At 37.9% G+C, this 13,509-nt stretch overlaps 1 protein-coding gene across 4 annotated transcripts in view; it reads left to right on the top strand.

Annotated features, from left to right (window-relative positions):
- The window catches only part of PUM2 (pumilio RNA binding family member 2), a 65,389-nt gene that overhangs the window by 37,959 nt on the left and 13,921 nt on the right, over window positions 1-13,509 (top strand). For all 4 annotated transcript variants that reach the window (XM_088519632.1, XM_088519631.1, XM_088519629.1 and 1 more), the window contains exons 11-13: window positions 4,358-4,501; window positions 5,463-5,744; window positions 10,490-10,726. In XM_088519632.1, coding sequence (XP_088375758.1) covers window positions 4,358-4,501; window positions 5,463-5,744; window positions 10,490-10,726 — 663 coding nt within the window. The remainder of the gene's footprint in view (window positions 1-4,357; window positions 4,502-5,462; window positions 5,745-10,489; window positions 10,727-13,509) is intronic.

Below are 13,509 nucleotides of genomic sequence, written 5' to 3' on the forward strand. Positions count from 1 at the left end.
CTCTGGAGGCTTCATTGAGTAGCTCAGATGCAACTTCATCGTATTAAATCCACACAGTGTAGCAGTAGCATTAAGTATAGTGGTGCATTTGGCATGCAGGTGGGACATGTACATTGAATTGTATGAATTAAATGTATAAATCATGAGGATTGACGCTCTCCATTTATTATTATTGTGAGGTTTTATTACCCGGAGGAATTTAAAGTGTGAGATGGTTGTGAGACCATGTCATAAGGAATGAAATAGAAATCCAACCTAATTGTAGCAGTGAGTTATAGTATTGGCAAAATTACAGTGGTTATATAGAATAGAATTAGTTACTGCTAGGACAAAACGTCCTGAATTTCATTCATGAATGGAGGAGTGCAAAGATAAGGCCGTGTATTTTGTGGTCAGAACAAGAAATTTTTGGCATTTGGTTTCTGGTGTGTTTGGGAGACAGAAGTAAAGGTTGGAGGTTTCCCTCTTAAGAAAAGAGGGAAAATCAAAAATTGAAACAATTGGATCTTGGGAATGCTAAGAAGGAAGAAGCTGTGTATTTTCTGCCTAGGGAGAGAAGATACTACAGAGTCTCATGGGTTATGTGAGAGTTGTCAGGATGATGGTGCTACAAGGGGTGTAAGGATCGAGTAGGCAGTAAGAGGTGTCACAGTCATTCACTTAAATTTGATAGAGAGTGACAAACTTTGACATAAGTTTGGCTTAAAACTGTGTCGTCATCTAGGGAAGTTGCATGGAGGGGAGGGAGCAGGACATCTGGGCAGAGCTCTGTGTTACTCCGTGTAAAAAGGTGAGAAGAGTGAAAAGTATTGAGAGGAAGATATTGAAAAAAGTACTGTATGGGTAGGAGGAGTACTAAGAATGGTTTGTAAGAGCCAAGAGAACAGATTTCCTTTCCTTCTCTCCCTAAAGAGTATTGAGGGTTTGTGTGAATAGAATCCATAAAGTTTTCAAAGTGTGGATTTTTGGGGACATTTTTAAACCGCTTCAGCAAGCACAGTACTGATAAAGCAGATTGTTTATTTTCACATTCCCCACTGATCTTGAGACAATAAATGTAGACAGAGCAACTGAATTTTAGGGAAAAATATGATTAAGATATGATTATGAAGCAAAGAGGATGCTTTATTTCTTATTCTCAGTGGGAAGTCCACAGTTAGTTTGAGTGGGAAGACACTTAAATGAGGCTAATAGGGGTTAATTTGAGCAAGAAATTGAATAGGCACAGGAGGAGGGGGAGATTTAGGGGAAGATCATCTGGCAAGTCACTCAATATCTTTGATAATAGACATTATTTGCCAACTTCCTCCCTTCGATCCATTTCCCTTTCTGGGGCGGGAGGAAGCAGAGTTTTCTGTGATACTGGATGAAAAAGGGAGAGCGGAAGATTTAAATTCCGCTCTCAGGGCTGCCAGGCTTCAGTTAATCTGATCAGAGATGTTCTCTTTGAAATTGTATTTTTGGTGTCACAGCAAATGGTTTTTGCTTTAGTTTGAGATTCCAGACACACTTAGGAAGATCTCAGTAGTTTAGCAAGTAGCCAAACTTTGGTTTGTTCAGTAGCTTGAGTAGGAAGTTGTTACTCTGATATTCCTTGTCAGAATTTCTCCATTTTGAAGATCAGGTGTATGCAAGCACCCTTTGATTCTTATGCATCACATGGGCCTTCTGTACCTGGTGACACCTTCATGCTAATAACCTAGGTTATAATTACCAGAAATCTGCTCCTTTAACACTGTCACCCTAATACACCTCTCTCCACTCCAGAACATGGCCCTTGAGTCTCTGAAGCACCTGCTCTCCTTAGGTGGAAAACTTGCAGCTTCTTCCCTCACAGCATTCCCAAGATCTGCTTTTCTCTGCATACTGGTTTCAAAATTTTATTCAGTTTTCAGTCTTCCATCTCTTATTACTTAAAGTATTACTACCCACCAGTTTGAGGAAGTGTCACTGAGAGTAGCAAGTAAGTACTAACAGACTGTGGCATTTTGCACTCCAGAGGGCAAGTTCAAATTTCTTCCATTTTTGACCCCTGAATCACACTATTCAATTATTTTAATAGTCTAATACATTCATCTTAGGGTGTTTTTTTTTCCAACTAGTGCCAATCCCAGTAAATTTAATCATTACCTTGCTGTGTAATTTATCTGTTTGATTTTTTTTTTTTCCCCAGTATTTAGAATTGAAAAATAGGCCTGTTTATACGGGTTTGAAGTGCAAAATGCTGTGTATTAGTTTCAGATGAGCACAAGGGGTGCAAATGCATGATCATATATAGCTATAGCATTATCCTTGAGTTTGGACATCTGAAGAGGGTAGTTGGGCAGAGCAGGTATTGGTAAGTATTAGCAGCTTCTCGCTTCTGAAAAAAGGGGTTTTATGTAAGATAAGTCTCAAATGACCAACAAGGTGTTACCATTTGGATGAGCTATGAGTAATGTCAGATGATACAGGTACTAGTAATAAAATATTGCTAATGCACATGGTGTTATAAAGAGTTTTCCTACTGTGTCACTTAATCTTCTAATAATGTATTCTGTATTCTTTACAGAACTTCAGTAAAGCAGAGAGCAGTCAGCCTCACCTTTTCCTAGCTTGGGAAAGTAGCAGTCTTAGTGGTGAAGGTAGTGGAGCTGCACAGCACAGTGTGTAGGTGGAACTGGCAGTGACACCTATAGCTAAAGGTTTCTTAATTCCATCGTAAGACCCTTTCTTGGTTGTTCTAACTAGGCAAACTTTCAGATGCAATTTATGTAGAAAGACTTTTTCTCCTGTGGTGGTATTGGGAAGGAAAAGGTAGAAGCTGCTGGGATGCAAAATTAGTAATTAGCGAAAACAGATTTAGAATTATAGTAATGCTAAGTTCTCATGACCAGGTCAGTCCATCTCCAGAACCAAGACTGAACACAATGTTTTGGATTTCCCTCATTCCTCTCCTGTTTGAATAATAGCTGAGTTTCCTCCTTTATATCCTTTTTGTTAGGATGAGAAAATTTGAGCATGCATCTCCAGCTGCTTTGCAGAGTACCCTACCCAGCTGGCTGCAGGCAGCTAGTGGTAGCAGCAAAATACCTGGGCAGTTTCTACCAGCTTGCAGGAGAAATTGTACAGGAGAGAAAATGGCTTGGGAGGCTGGTGATCAGGGTACTCACCTAGAATTACAGCCCATGGCCTTTGTGTCCAGATTTATATCTGCATCAAAGAGAACTGGAGCAGTTTTGTCCTCTAGTGGACCTAGTAATGTATATGTATGGAGATGGACACAAAATCTTAATCCTTACATTTATTAAAATAGATGCCTGGGTTTTGTTTGTTTTTTGCATTTTTCATTTTTTGGCTTTTTAAAAATAGCCTTAGTGTATATTGAACATGGAAAGAACATTGAAATTATCTTTGTTTATTATTTTATTTTAGCAATAGTCAACGTAAACATTAGACAGTTTTGTCTCCCTCTTGTCAGCTTCCATTCTTAGCAAGGGAGCTCTTCCATTTAGAGATTCTTATTCCAGTTCTCCCATGTCATTATAAGCAGTGCCTTACTACTTTAACTCTTCTCCCATATGAATTTTATTTTTTCTCTCTTTTGCTCTTCTTCACTCATGGCTTGTTTTCCTTTCTACTGCTTGCTTTTCTTCTTTTTCATCCTTTTCCTCTTTTTCACCCCACTTCCAAGACCCAATTGATGGAAATTATTCTTGAATTGCAATCTGCTTTCTGTGCAACTGACTGGGACCAGATCTCCTTTTTTTGTTTGTTTGTTTGTTCCAAGCATTGCTATGTAGACACAGCACACTACACACTACACTGTGTAGACACAGAGAGCACCTCATTAACATCCCTTTGTAGATGGATTTTAAATGCAGTTTAGCCAGAGAATATGCGGCATTGCCAAACTTGCATTTAATTCAACCCTTTAAAAATTTATATAGATTTCAACCGTTATTTCATATACAAAGGCATATAAGCGAATAAATGTAAAATACTTTAAATTGGGAGATTAAACTAATTTGTTAATCTAGATACAACCAATTGTGTTTCCTTTTTCTTTTAAATTTTGGCATTGGAAATTAGATTTCAAAATTTAGTTGTTTTTCTAGGTCTAAAAAAAATAAACTGAGGCATTTCTAAACAAGACTTTGTAAGACTACACTAAGATTTTTGCTAGTTTTTCCTTTTGATTAAGCGTTAGTTTTCCTTTTTGATTAGTTGACATTCTAAGGCATTGTGGCAGAAATGTTTTTTTTTTTTTTTTTTTTTTCTGTCTAGTAACTGATTGCCATAATATTTCAGGAAGAGAAGGAATGCTGGCTCCTCCATAATGTTTGTGCCACCAACTACTGTGTTTTGTGTTGTGCAGGCTATCAAGTACTAGCTCCCACTGCCTATTACGATCAGACTGGTGCCTTAGTCGTAGGCCCTGGAGCAAGAACTGGCCTTGGAGCACCAGTCAGGTTGGTGGCCTCAACTCCTGTCATAATCAGCTCTGCAGCAGCACAAGCAGGTAAGTGTTCGACCTTTCATGGAGAATTGCCCACTTTTGTGTTGAATCTTAACGCTAGGCTTAGCTGAATAACATCTTATTCATAGGTGTTTTTGTTCATCCTGTGAAGATTTCCAGTTTTGAAGGATATACCATTCATCATTCTTATTCTCTTGCCTGCCTTTCTCTGATTTTCAAAGATGGAGCTTTCTTTTTTTTTTTTTTTTTTTAATTCAGGCTTACTGTCCCCCTGCTTCCCTACACACAGAGGCATGTTTCTACAAATGCTGTTGCTTGTCAGATATTGATGTTTTCCCCATTCTTCTCCCTGTGGATGTATGTGCACTTCCCATCAGTCCCCAAACGGTGTCCTTTAGGAAGCATCATTTCGTTGCTCCAGCTGGCAGAAGATGGTGGAGTGCTCTGAAGCCTTGCTGGGATTTTCTCATGTATTTCTCAAGTATTTTCGCATTGGAAGTATGGTTAGGGTGAAATACAGCATAGATGGCAGAACAGGAGAACAAGATATAACAAGTTTTTTTTCTTTTAGTTATAGGGTCTGGCACTAATCAGAAAATTAGATTTTTTAGTTAATCTATATGTTTTTTTTCTCTATCCAGAACTCACTTTTGCCATTAGTAGATGAAGATAACTTAACAAATATTATCTGCCTCTCTGCTATCACAACTCTGAAAACAGAGAACTTTTTGAACTGTGCTTTGATATTATGTTTCCACTGAAAATTCTCTCAATGGCATCAACTATTCTATAGCCTTGATCATTCCACGACATATTTTGTCTTCATTTTTTTTCTCTTGGGTAACTAAGACTGCGTAGTATTACAAAATCCCTTTTAGTGCTTTAATATATGCTTTTCTACTCGTTTGAGGGATTCATGAATATAAGATTTAGAGCCGAGCAGTCGTTTTGGGGCCGGGGTGTGTGCGAGCAGACGTGATGACGGCCACCGTGTGTCTTGCAGCTGCAGCTGCCTCAGCTGGAGGAACGGCCAACAACCTCGCGGGAGCCACGAACGGCCTCTTCCGGCCCCTGGGCGCCCAGCCCCAGCAGCAGCAGCAGCAAACAAACAGCAGCCTGCAGTCCAATTCATTCTATGGCAGTAACTCTTTGACCAATAACTCCCAGAGCAGTTCCCTCTTTTCCCATGGCCCTGGCCAACCAGGAAGCACCTCTCTTGGCTTTGGAAGTAGCAGCTCTCTAGGAGCAGCTATCGGCTCTGCGCTCGGCGGATTTGGCTCCTCAGGTAGGTTACTAACGTAGTGAGGAACTCCTGAGAAAAATGTGTCTGTATCCAGAAGCACTATAGATGTAAACTTTGCCAAAAAGAATGTGAAAACAAGTTTTCAACTATATAGGGGGAAGAACCAAAGGCTTTTTAAATTCATTTGGCCTTGGTATCAAAGACTCTTAAAAAAAAAAAAAAAAAAAAAAAAAAAAACTGTTGTTGTAAATATCTCCAAAGTATTTTTCCATACTGAGCACTGTACTTTGCTGCAGGACATTTATTTATTTATTAATAAGCTTTTCTTAATTATCTATTTATTTTCAGGCATTTTATGTTAAAATAACAGTTGATTACTTTTGATACATGCATGTTTCTGTTTTGTTTTCATATCAGGAAAACTTACAGAATATTTTTTTAAGAAGTTAAGTAATATGTAACCAAAAAAAAAACCATAGAGTATTGTAGTTTTTCTTTTATATTTTTTAAAAGACAAGCTGTGAACCTGCACAGACTTAATATCCAAAAATTGTGCTTGTTGATTTTAATAGGCTTAGTCTTGAAATACCTAAGCATAACTAGTTTGGGGGCCATTAAATTATTTCAGTAGATGCTCCCAAATTTTGTCAACCTGTATTTAAATATATATATGTGGCCATCGTGTCTTTGGTTTACAGCAGAATATTTTTTTAAAATGTTATTTCCTAGTCGCACAAGGTAGGTTTTGCTGTATTGCACGTCAAGGGTTAGTAAGGGAAGTGAAATATCTTTTATGAAGAATATTGACTATTAATTCCTAAGTGTCAGCACTGAATTGCTTATTAATTTGTTTTTGTTTTTTTTGAAATAGGATCAGTGGAGCGTATTTACAATCTTATGCATCTTGCAGAAGGATAGAAATGGGGGGAAATGTTATGTACTGTACCGGTATTCTCTTTAAAGTAAAATGCCCCACAGGAAATAAACATTGAGGGGAAAATACTTAAGTGGAGGTTATTACAAAACAGCTTAGAAAATGAGACAGAAGAGAAAAAAAAAAGCCCTTCAGTGTTAAATACCTTCCACTTGGTAGCTAAGTGGATGTACATAGTGGCATCAGATAAACTGCATAGCATCAAAGAGAGTTTTCAGTACTGTTTTTCACAAAATCTGCAAAATGGTTTGCTTTAGCAAAAAATAAGGCAAGGAAGTTTAAACCAAGTTTTATGCTGATCTTCTAATATCCATGTTTAGAGTGGATAAGGAGATTTTAAACACAATTAAAAATGTAGCAGCTGCTCAACTAGAGATTCCTAATAATTTCTGGTATTATGGCAGCAGATAAATCTTATATACAAAATAACTGTGCTTTCAGGGTGCTGCATTTTGTAATATAGATTTGTCCTGAACTGCTTCTAAGGCTCTTCATGAGCTGTCAGCAGCTGTTCTGCTCTAGATACAGTTTCATTTCATTGACAGATAGTCACCGTAATTATCCATGCACCTATTCAAGTCTCCAGAGAACTTCTAAAACATATAGCCCCTATTCAGAATTATCAAGAGAAATCCAGAAATTTAAATTTTAGTTGCGTATCTACTTACCAGGGAGCAGATTAGTCCCTTCTGGCACTCTTGAAAGTCAGGAAATGAAGTCTTTTTCATATACCTAAAGGTTAGATCCAGAGCTTTGCCCAAAGCCCTCAGCATAGACAGAAAGTGCTGAAATGGTGCAGTAGGATCCTAGGTGATATAATTAGCATGGTAGTTTCCACAGGGAAGCAGGAAGCCTGTGCTTTTGCAGTTTGAGAAGTGCTGATGAAAGGTGCTATCTAAACCTAAAGTATTTTTAGTAGTATTATTGGAGTACAAGTATATTGAAAGTGCCCTTCTGCCAAGTATAAATTGTACTTACCAAAATAGCCACTTAAAAAAATGCTTCCTGATTTTAAAAAAGGAGTAAGCTTGTGAACTGTACATATATATGAACTGCTCTACACAGATGAGTACTTACAAAATGATGTTAATGCACACTGAGGCAAATTAAAAATATTTTTGATTTGGCACAGTTCCAGCTTCTTTATGACTCTCCTCAGTATGGTATAAGGGTTGAATTTCAATTAAAATACATCTATGAAGACTGACAGATGGAAGTAGAGATCTTGCCCCTAAAAACTGCTAATGCTTTCAGTTGCTGCAGGGGAACAAAAAGTAGCTTTGCAAAAAAAGGCAAATGCTGGCGTGTTCTAACTTAAAGGATGAACAACGCAGTAGGAAACAGAAGCAGGTAAATGCGCAGTATAAATGACTGCAGTTTACAGTCCGCTGCTATCTTATTATGAAGTTACACACACTGCTTAAAGCTTTAGCTACATGATAGGTTACTGCAGCTTAACAGGTAACTGAGAATTAGATGAACTACAACAGCTTTGCAAACCATCTTTTGGCTTGTGATAAATGCAAAGCAATTGCATTAGCTTAGAAAATGGTGAAGAGGGATAAGGTAATTCAATTACCTTCTGTGGCTTTTCTTTTTTATAGTGAGCTTAGTGAAATGCAGATCAGCTGGTTCATGGTAACTTGTTAAGCTGCAGAAATTCAGTTGCATAAGAAACCTTAAAGAAAGCTAATTTTTTAGCTCAAATTAGCTGGAAAAATAACCATCCAGCAGTCGTATTAACTAATGTTCATGTGGTTCATCAGCCGAGCCAGAACCTTTAAAACTAGTCCAAATGGTGAGACTTTCTTTAACTATTGCCTTAATTTGCTGCTCTTACTTCTTAATCTCTTTGCCTAGTTAGTTCAGTATCTTCCCTGCTGGCTTCTCCTCTAGTACATCTTCCTTCCCGGGTCCAGGCAACATCCATCTCCTTCCCGCCGATCCTCACCTGCCCCCAGTTTGTTTCCATTTCTGGTTTATTCTGTGTGATACTACCATCATCAGCTTGCTGTCCTGGTGTCTTTGCCCCACTGCTGCATACACCCTCTCTAGCTTTTCATCAGCTCGCTCTATTTCATCCTCAGTCCCACTGGTTTTGAAATTTCTTGCTAGTTCTCTTGCAGTCTCCTCGTTGGCTCCTTTGTCTGACTTTACTCTCCACTTGGCTCTGGTTTCCTTTTTTGGTCTATTTCTTGTGTTTGGCTTTCGTGCCCTCTGCATTCACAGCAGAATAGCTTCCTTGCCACGCTGCCTGGTACATCACGATACCCAGATCACAAGATAGGATCTCAGGCAGCAGTTTTACAGTCCACTTTTGGAATAACACATGTAAGCCTAGAAGTGCAGTTGCAGGAAAAGCTTTTTCAGCCATCTCAGACATGCCGTGTTTGGTCAGAAGTGACAGAGTTTCCAGCTGTCAATCTATAGCAGATATCTGCTGAATTTTCATATATGGTTATTTTGCTATGATTTCTAGCTCAAACAAATAGACACCAAGAGAGGACCTGAAATAAAGGTGTCCCCTGTTGCTACTACAGTGTTCCGAGTACATGACAGCATTAATCTCTCAAATAATATGTTTCTTGCTTATTTTGGTAAGGGTAAGGCCCCTTTCCTTGCCGGGTCTGTGAAATGGCTGTACTGTTTTGGCTGAACTTGTTTTTCCAAAAACATGTCCTGAGCAGGTGTCTGCCATGAGAGATGTTAGTCAAGTTGCTGATGTTATGAGAAAACAAACTAGGTTCTTAAAATGGGAAGTAAGAGGCAACCTTTATATCAGGCTGTGCCGTCTGCTGTAAAGGCACCTGTGAAGGGTTATGGAAGTATGACTTTTACCTTTTCCTTTTTAAGTTGAAGCAGAAATCAAATTGCCAAATTCTTCTTAAAAAGAAGCTTTATATTATCAAAATACCCATAATCTCTCTTGTGTTTGAGTATAACAAAATGTTCCAGTGATAAAATGGGCAGTCTAGTTTAATATTTCACTAGTATGCAACAGATACTAGAATGTAACATTTCTAAAACTTTGTTGTTCTCCTGATTTATCCTAGACTGTTCATCGCCCTGCTGAATGATGCTGTGCAGGATAACCAGTCCTTCACTAATACTCTGTTAGTTTAAGCTTTTAGTCTTTAATTTGTTTTTTCAGAAATACTTCTATTAGTAAAGTTGCATTTCTAGTTTTTCACCTTAATTTTCCTTGTTCTACTCTGCTCTTCATCCTCCTCTTATGCTACTCTCACTTTATAACATATTTCCAAACACTTCTTTGAAAACCATAATTATCAGAGAATTTTAAGCAGTCGTTTTTTTCTACAGGTGAGGGATATACAAACAGGAAGAAGTTCAGAAACAGCTGAACATAGATAATTTTCTGAACTCTTAAACCATGTGTATATATATATATGTTGTCTCTAGCCTTTTATCTAAAATCACGTATCCCTGCCTGACTAATAATTTCTGTTGAAAAACTCTTTTCTTGAAGAGTTTAGTGGGAATATGTTTTGAACAATTTATTATATAAAGTTACAGTGTAATCTGTAATTTCATAAAATTCCTGCTTGTCCCAAAGCCTGAAGTCAGACTGTTACAACCGAGTACAACCGTATTTCAGTGAGAGTCTAGAGTGAATTGTTGAAAGACACGGACATTGATTAAATCACTTATTAGTGATATGTTTATACCCACCTAGATTTACTTAAAAGCATGTGTGGTTACCACAGTAATTGTCTTTGTCATAACGATTGCTGTAGTTATTGTGATCGCATCTGTTATTGCCCAGCAGTGGTTGGGAATAGGTTTTATTCAGTTGACACTGTGTGTAATTAGGGTCTTTTTATTTCTTCTTCAGTTGGCAGTCCTGCAAGTAGTAGTGCCACAAGGAGAGAGTCTCTATCTACTAGCTCTGACTTGTACAAAAGATCTAGTAGCAGCCTAGCACCCATAGGGCAGCCATTTTACAATAGTCTGGGATTTTCCTCCTCTCCAAGTCCAATAGGCATGCCTCTGCCAAGCCAAACTCCAGGACATTCACTTACGCCACCGCCATCACTTTCATCACATGGATCCTCATCCAGTTTGCATTTAGGTAAAAAAAAAAAAAAAAAAAAAAAAGAAAAGAAAAAAAAGAAAAAAAAATCACTTTTTGTTTGTATGTGTGTATGTATTTCTATGTGTAAAATATGTGTTGCATAAGAGATGTCACATTACCTTTGCTGTTGAACAGTTTTGTGAGCAAGTGGGCCAGTTCCGGTTCTCCTTGTTTGACAGTGGAGGGCACGCAGCACGTGGCAGTATCGGGCTGAGGGCGGCCCCATAGAGAGCCCAGTAAGACTTGCTGCTCCCTTGTGCTGTGTTACTTTGTTACATGACAAGCAAAGGTACATTATTTTTGTTTGTACTTCAGCGTATTACCACTTTTATTAAGGTAATGTAAGATGAAATATTATTTAACAGCAGAGTGACTTTTGCTACTGCCCTTCGCTGTGATAGACGTAGAAAAGTGAGCAAAGCTCTCAGTATTGTATATTGGAGAAGGATTTTTGAATCAGTAAACCCACGGTCTTATGGCCCAGATGCTTTGCCAGGATGATGAGAATTAACCACCAGGGTGGTGGGAGAAAACAAAATGCATTTATGAAAGTAGTAGCAATGGCTTTGTCAGTGGTGGCTCTCTTATCAGATGTGTTTTTAATGCATATTGGTAGCAATATTTTACACATTTTTGAACCTGTTGGATGATATGGTAGCTCAATCTTTTTAAAACAAAAAAAAGCTGAAGAAATCACATCACAGCCTACCATTTTTAGAGGAGAATGCCTCTAACCTGAGGTTACTTGATAAACTTTTCTTTTTCACTGAAAAAAAAAAAATATGGTTCTTAAATTTGGATGTGAAAGTTACGCAATGAAACCAGATGTAATTGAGATTGAGTTGCCTGTTGCTTCAGTAACTTTTTCAGAGCACAGTCTGTGCATGTAATAGGCAACCTAATCCCCCATATTTCTGTTTACTACGCATAAAACAGAAAAAAAAATCCCAACTAAATACGCTTTTTTAATGAAAAATGAGTGATGTATATAGCAATGTTAAGTAATATACATATATTATCTTTACAGTTCAGTATCCCTGTCATGGTTATGTGCTGAACACCCAAAGTAAAACTGGGCAAGGGGATGTTTCAGCACGCTTTATTTTTTTTTACTTACCTTTTTTCCTTTTTCAGGTCTACAAAGTGCACCTTTGGGCTGAGACCAAGCATGGAAAGTTTCAGCCCAAATGGAGGTTTTTGAGAAAGTTCTAAACATCTGACAATGGGGTTATCATGGAAATTTTTTTTTCTTTCTTTCTTTTTAAAATACTTTCATAATAGTTTTCGTATTATTGAAAACTATATCTAAACAATATTTTTGGAAGGCATTATCTCCTTATTTAAAAAAAGAAAAAAAAATATGGATTGCATTACATTTGGGTAAATGCTAAATAAAAGGCTTTCCAATCTTGAGAAAGTAAGCCGTGATCAGTATAAAGGACTACCCCATCAGCAGAAATTGTTAAATACTACTTTTAATCTATTCTAGGCCATTTGGCAGAACTAAGCAAAATAGTTTACAACCTTCTTCTGAAAGGGCAGAATGGACAGTTGTACTCTGAAAAATGACACAAGACTGTTGGCTTCAGTGCCGACTGCCTTCGATCTTCCACAGCAAGATCCAGTTACTGCTAAATTTATGGCTACTCCTCCAAATCGAAGCTCCTCTTATTTTGGCCTTCACAAAAGTCTGGCATTTTTTTGACATCTCCCACACTCTGGCCTTTTATATCTTTGTACAGTGATGTGTAATTGTGCACTCAGATTTTGAAGAACGTGTTTCTGTGATTAATCATATGTTCTAATAAATTTATTCTGATGCTTTCATAAACCACTGCTAGGAGTTTTTTGAGTTTTTTCGGATAAAAGAAATAGAAAAGGCCAGACTTTCTTACCATATAATATACAAGTGAACACAAACATGGAGTAAAATTTAAGGACGGTTTGATTCTTCGTATAGTCACTTTTCAGAGTAGAACAGCACTTCAAAGTTCATGTCTGCGTGCAGTCTCCATTGGTGTTCGGATAATGCCTGTCAAATGCAGCTTTCCCTCCGCCTTCAAAGCTGTTATTCTTATTTCTGCTTGTATCAACAGGTTCAGCTACGTTTAGCTCCCGTTTTAAAATGGGCATCAAACTTGGCTGCTCCTGTTCCAGCCCCCCAAGTGTAGCCCCAGCACTAGGGAAGGGTGCATGGTTTTATAACCCCTTTGTCAGACACTGCTGCAAATTGTATCTTAAAAGACTAATTTCCCTTCTACAAGAAAGTCATGATATTTTACTGTTTTTAATATATTTTCACAAAGTTTTCTGCAACATCCTGAAGTAGGAATGCACTAATTACGTCCTGGTGTCAGTTTTCCCCTTCCTGAAGGGATTTGTCAGTTTGAAACTGCTCCTTTACTGAAGCAGTTAGAGCAGCCAGGTCATGAATTTGAACTACCCTTTCATTCCCAGGGATAAAAATAATAATAATAATAATATTCTGTGCTATAAAAATTATTTTGAGATTGGTAGTGCCTTCATTTTGTTGAATGGGACATTGCAGCATTCTAAGTGTTTGTTCTACAATATTATTTTAAAATCTGGGCTTTTGGGAGGTAATTATTTTCTGTCTGTGCTTTCCAAGCAAAGCTCGTTAATTCAAGCTGAAGCTGTTTTATCTTGAGAATTGGTCATTCTGAGTGGGAGTGTCAAGGTCCCTTGGCAAGGCAGTGCGGGGAACCTTGTGTTGCCTCTGCTGTGTACCTACTCTGTAGGACTTCTGTAAACCAGGCATA

This window comes from Tinamus guttatus, unplaced genomic scaffold, assembly GCF_059628265.1.
Source record: "Tinamus guttatus ecotype Peru unplaced genomic scaffold, ASM5962826v1 Tinamus_guttatus_pri_ptg000065l, whole genome shotgun sequence".
Classification (NCBI taxonomy): domain Eukaryota; kingdom Metazoa; phylum Chordata; class Aves; order Tinamiformes; family Tinamidae; genus Tinamus; species Tinamus guttatus.